The sequence below is a fragment of the Chrysemys picta genome, chromosome 20, assembly GCF_011386835.1.
Source record: "Chrysemys picta bellii isolate R12L10 chromosome 20, ASM1138683v2, whole genome shotgun sequence".
Lineage (NCBI taxonomy): Eukaryota > Metazoa > Chordata > Testudines > Emydidae > Chrysemys > Chrysemys picta.
In genome coordinates this window covers 23,400,505-23,406,115 of record NC_088810.1, presented here as the reverse complement: position 1 = coordinate 23,406,115, position 5,611 = coordinate 23,400,505, and the positions used below count along the sequence as shown (strand labels likewise).

The 5,611-nt window shown below is 43.0% G+C and overlaps 2 protein-coding genes across 2 annotated transcripts; one reads left to right on the top strand and one right to left on the bottom strand.

The window, feature by feature from the left end:
- Nucleotides 1–889, top strand: LOC135976746 (claw keratin-like). The gene has a single exon (XM_065574040.1). It carries the CDS (start codon nt 1–3, stop codon nt 529–531), a length of 531 nt encoding a protein of 176 aa, XP_065430112.1. The 3' UTR covers nt 532–889.
- A 3,376-nt stretch (nt 890–4,265) lies between these two features.
- LOC135976759 (claw keratin-like) lies at nt 4,266–4,882 on the bottom strand. The gene has a single exon (XM_065574089.1). The coding sequence runs from the start codon at nt 4,864–4,866 to the stop codon at nt 4,360–4,362; it is 507 nt and encodes a 168-aa protein (XP_065430161.1). The 5' UTR covers nt 4,867–4,882; the 3' UTR covers nt 4,266–4,359.
- Between the last annotated feature and the right edge of the window lie 729 nt (nt 4,883–5,611).

Below are 5,611 nucleotides of genomic sequence, written 5' to 3'. Positions count from 1 at the left end.
ATGTCTTGTTCCAGCCTGTGCTATCCAGAATGCGGGGTGGCCCGACCCAGTCCAGTTTCTGGCAGCTGCAACGAGCCGTGCGTTAGGCAGTGCCCTGACTCTGAAGTCATCATCAGACCATCACCGGTTGTCGTAACCATCCCAGGACCAATTCTCAGCAATTTCCCTCAGCAGAGTGAAGTGGGAGCCGTTGGAGCACCTGTGGTCGGAGCCGGCTACGGGGGCTCATTCGGTTTGGGGGGATTGTACGGCTATGGAGGCCATTACGGGGGATTGTATGGTTATGGGGGACTAGGTGGTTACGGGGGCCGTTATGGTTACGGGGGAGGTTATGGGGGATTGTGTGGTTACGGGGGAGGTTATGGGGGATTGTGTGGTTACGGGGGCCGTTATGGTTACGGGGGATTGAGTGGTTACGGTGGACTGTGTGGTTACGGAGGAGGTTACGGGGGAGGTTACGGTTATGGGGGAGCATGCGGTTCCGGGGTATCTTGCCATAGGTACCTGAGTGGAAGCTGTACACCATGTTAAACCCTGCAGGAATATCAATGGTAAAAGAAAAGACCAGGAAATGAACAACAAGCTAGAGATTCAGACAGAGATTTCAGAAGTGCTGGGCAGGCATGGCTCCACTTGAATTCAATGCGAACTGTGTCTGCTCAGCCCCTTTCGATCATAGACCGATTGCTAATATTATGCCTGTAAACACTTTCTGCCAATGCTTTCCCAACCATGCGCTTATTCTCTTAGTCTCACGTGGACTCATTCTGAATTACACTCAGGCTGTTTGCACTAACCCCGCAGTGTGAAGGAAACAGGGGCCTTAACACAGGCATCAGTTGTCTTTATTATCACTTTAATTTCTTTGACCAACTTTGCATCTGCAACAAAGGGAAAAGAACATCTTGCCTCAAATACATCCCGAGGAAGCGGGTGATCGGTCCCAGCCCTTTTGGAAATACTTGAAATGCATCCTTTCTGCTCTGTATTATTTTTTTCTGTAACTGTGTATTGCAAATTTCATTCATATTAAAAACTATGCTGCATCATAATATCGGTCATCTGGTTTTCCTTGTTCCTCACTCCTAGTTTAAAAATCATGCTGGAGAAAATTCATCCCTGTAGAGCCGGCAGTACCATACACCTCTCAAGCTGCAACTTTCGAAGGCATGGAGTGATAGGATAATAAAGCCCATAAAATGGTTCATACCAGTATTCAGGCCCTCTGCACGGGGGTGGAGTTCTTCCTTGCATTATCTGTTTAGCAAAAAGTCTTTTCCTGCTAAGACTTACACAGATTTTCACTTTAAGAATGTAAATATTTCTTTTGATTTCAAAAGGACCAATCACATGGTTCATGGTAAGACTACATGCCTTCTCAGCCTCAACATGACATGCACGTTGCAATCTGCGTTCCTAGTATCATTCCAATGACTTTCTTAGTGGTGCAATGAGCATGCATGTCGAGGTGATTCAGAATTGCATCATCAGCAGAATTGGCTGTCATGAGCAGAAATCCACTTTGGTCCTTTCAGTTCATGCGGGTCTTAGTTAGGGGCATTGGACAGCTCATTATAAACTTGCTAGGAAGCAAAGAGCCATTTTTCTGCCTTCTCAAAAACTCCATCCCCAACGGGTGAGATCCGATTACCTCGTAAAAAAATCAGAATCATTCCATTGCCTTCAGTGTCTTTCCTTTCGTGACCTTAAATCTCAGATTCACCTTTTGGCAGAGGGATAGTACGATGCCTATGGTCAACTTTCGCCCCACTTTAAACTTTCAAACTATGTCTTATCAGGGACTTCAGTGGAGCCTGGGCCTTTGTGATGGCCCTCTGCCCAGAGGTGAATTTCACCTTAGGGTGATTAAAACTTGATCTAACATTGGACCTCCACTTGGGTCACCAATGCTATCTCAAAGGGTTGCCTAGACCAGATTTGCTCATGGGTCAATGGAAGGGATAGTGGGGAGTTAAAGGAAGTACTGCTCTTTTCTACAAAATTTTTGAGTTAAATGGTTGAATTTGTACTTTGTTAGAAACCATCTCTCTATGACTGAGCTGACAAGAAACTAAGAAACAAGAAGGCAGAAATGTCTTCCTTTCTTTGAAGGACTTTAAGACCCTGAACTTCTTTCAATTTGAAGCAACTGTGCTGATTAACACCAAGAAAGCACCTTCATTTTCCTATAAATACACCAAATGTAAAATTACATTAGAATGAAAATGAAATATCCCCAAATTCTTTGGCTTTGAATCGTGACCTGATTAAAGGAATGACATGAAAGACCTTGGCGTCTATTTTTTTTAAGTGACTCTATTGCACAGGTGCCTAATCCCAGGAACAATTTATTAATCTTCTAAGAATACAAACTTTTTTATGTGTGAAACACCAATGAATGTTTACGAGGTTATTTGAAATCTTGAGTTCTGAGAATGCTGAAGAACTTCCAGCCTTAACATGCTTACTCTCCTTGTTTTATCAGCATAGAGCAATAGGCACATGGAGATGAAGGTCACACGGGTGTCAGGTGCAGAAACAAAAGTACAACCCAATAGTTCTGATTCCCCCTACCACAGTTCAAGCTCGAGGTTCATCCCTGTTAGACTCTTTTACAAGACAACATTAGTAACAGGTCTTGTGAAATAGTGTGTACATCCTTAGATATAAGAATCCACGATAAAAAAATGACTAACGTTTGAACCACTTTAATTGTTTCTTCTTTATACTTGAGGACAACACTCTCCAAAGGAATTACAAGTCTGTCAATTTCTCTCCTTTCCTTGAGTGTTAGCACTGCAAATCACAGTACATAATTCAAGCGTCAAAAACTTGCTTTAACGCATAGCACCCATTGGGATGAAGTCACCATCTGCACTGTGTTTTCTACTTTTTCTTTCCTTGGAAACACATTTCTATAATGAGTCATAGTGACCCAATGGTAATGACTTCTTTCAGATTTGTGAAACGAGGACCAGGGTGGGACGTCTCTTTAACACAGCCTTCTTCATACATGAGGATAATAATTGTCCAAAGGAATTACAAGTGTGTACATTTCAAGCTTGTTAATGCGCAGTGCAAGAATAAAACTATCAATATTGAATTCAAATGGGAAAAATGATGGTACCAGATAATTCTAGTCTGCTCAAACGTACATACCAACCACTAAGCAAATACCTTTCTTTAATCAGTAGAAAATATTCATCTTCTAGGAACTGAGAGCCATGAAAATGTTGAAGAAAATAGTAGAAAATGCAGTCTTGGTATGTGCAGTTCCTGCAATATCAAGCTATGGTGCACTCAGGGGGTTTGTATAAAAATGGTAAATGGTACTACGGAGTGCAGTGAGGAACAGTTTCCTAAAAAACCATGAGATTCTTGTATTGAAGTACTGGTCAGTGTACTAATCTCTTGATATCACAATGAAGATCCTGACTTTGGTGTAGTGTAATTTGTCTTTAGGGATGGCCAATTTTCTTTTCCTTCTGAAAATCTGGGTCGCTATCCAGCGAAGATTAAGACAGACACTTTCCACGAACCATGTGATTGGTCTATTTGAAATCGAAGGAAATATTGACATTTTAAATTGAAAATCTGTGTAAGTCTTAGCAGGAAAAGGCTTTTTGCTACACGGATAATGCAAGGAAGAACTCCACCCCTGTGCAGACGGCCTGAATAATGCTTTGAACCACTTTAAGGGCTTTATTCTCCTATCACTCCATGCCTTCGAAAGTTGCAACTTAGAAGTGCCTGGTGCTGCCGGCTATACAGGGAGGAATTTCCTCCAGCAAGATTTTTAAACAAGGAGGGAGGAACAAGGAGAACCAGAAGATCAATATTATGATGCAGCATAGTTTTTAATGAGAATGAAATTTGCAATTCATAGTTACAGAAACAAATAATACAGAGCAGAAAGGATTTATTTCAAACATTTCCAAAAGGTCTGGGACCAATCACCCTCTTCCTTGGGATGCATTTGCGGCAAGATGTTCTTTTTCCTTTGCTGCAGGTACAGAGTTGGACAAACACATTAAAGTTATAAGAAGTACAACTGATGCCTGTGTTAAGGCCCCTGTTTCCTTCACACTGTGGGGTTAGTGCAAACAGCCTGAGTGCAATTCAGAATGAGTTCACATGTGACTAGGAGAATAAGCACGTGGTTGGGAAAGCATTGGCAGAAAGAGTTTATGAGCATAATATTAGCAATCGGTCAATGAGATAAAGGGGCTGAGCAGACACAGTTTGCATTGAATTCAAGTGGAGCCATGCCTGCCCAGCACTTCTGAAATCTCTGTCTGAATCTCTAGCTTGTTGTTCATTTCCTGGTTTGTTCTTTTACCATTGATATTCCTGCAGGGTTTAACATGGTGTACAGCTTCCACTCAGGTACCTATGGCAAGATACCCCAGAACCGCATGCTCCCCCGTAACCGTAACCTCCTCCGTAACCACACAGTCCACCATAACGGCCGCCGTAACCACTCAATCCTCCATAACCATAACGGCCCCCGTAACCACACAATCCCCCGTAACCACTCAATCCTCCATAACCATAATGGCCCCCGTAACCACCTAATCCCCCATAACCATACAATCCTCCGTAATGGCCTCCATAGCCGTTCAATCCCCCCAAACCAAATGAGCCCCCATAGCCTGCTCCGACCACAGGTGCTCCAACAGCTCCCACTTCACTCTGCTGGGGGAAATTGCTGAGAATTGGTCCTGGGATGGTTACGACAACCGGTGATGGTCTGATGATGACTTCAGAGTCAGGGCACTGCCTAACGCACGGCTCGTTGCAGCTGCCAGAAACTGGACTGGGTCGGGCCACCCCGCATTCTGGATAGCACAGGCTGGAGCAAGACATCTTTCTGTGATGGAGATAAACCTGAAACACTCAACAGGGAATAGAGTAAAGAAAAGGTTCCAATGACAGTGGAAAGGACTCAAACCTCAGTTACTATAGTAGTGAGGTCTACGTGGGGCCCGAGAGAGAGTGGAGGAGTGCACTTAGACCCTATATTTGTGGCTATGTTTTTGTTCCTATTTCCTATTTCTATGCCTTTTATCCACTCCCACTAAACTTACCTCCCAATTGTCCCCTTTGAAACCCTCTCAATGACCTGTCTGATAAACACCACCTGGAATAAGTGTCATTATTTCTTTGAAGGATACCTGGTATGCTGTATCCATTATAGCCATTTCTCAAAGAGAACATGGCTGGGATAATGCTGATCTTTTCCTTTCCTTTGAGGATTCAACCTCTGCATGCAAACCCGTTGTGTCCAGTGTCAGGGTGTGGCTCTTTGGTTTTCTAAACCTTGGGAGTCACCAATACTTGCTAATGAAGGAACAGAAACTTTTTCTTTCTCCAAATAAATCACTAAGGACAAGATCCTCAGACCTTTTACTCTGGTAAAATGGCTTTCATGGAGTAACAATAAATTACACCATCTGAGGAAAAGCATCTTCAATGGGTATTTCTGTTCATAAGAATGTAGAAATTGCTAAACTGGATCACACCAGTTGTCACCTTAATAATTCTCCTGGCTCCAATAGTTAAGAGTAACAGCTACTTCAGAATAAAGAAAACCCCTGAATTGCCCATTTAT

What these genes read in the sequence shown, in the direction of transcription:
- LOC135976746 (XM_065574040.1), top strand. Translation starts at nt 1, where the DNA reads ATGTCTTGTTCCAGCCTGTGCTATCCAGAATGCGGGGTGGCCCGACCC.
- LOC135976759 (XM_065574089.1), bottom strand. Translation starts at nt 4,866, where the DNA reads ATGTCTTGCTCCAGCCTGTGCTATCCAGAATGCGGGGTGGCCCGACCC.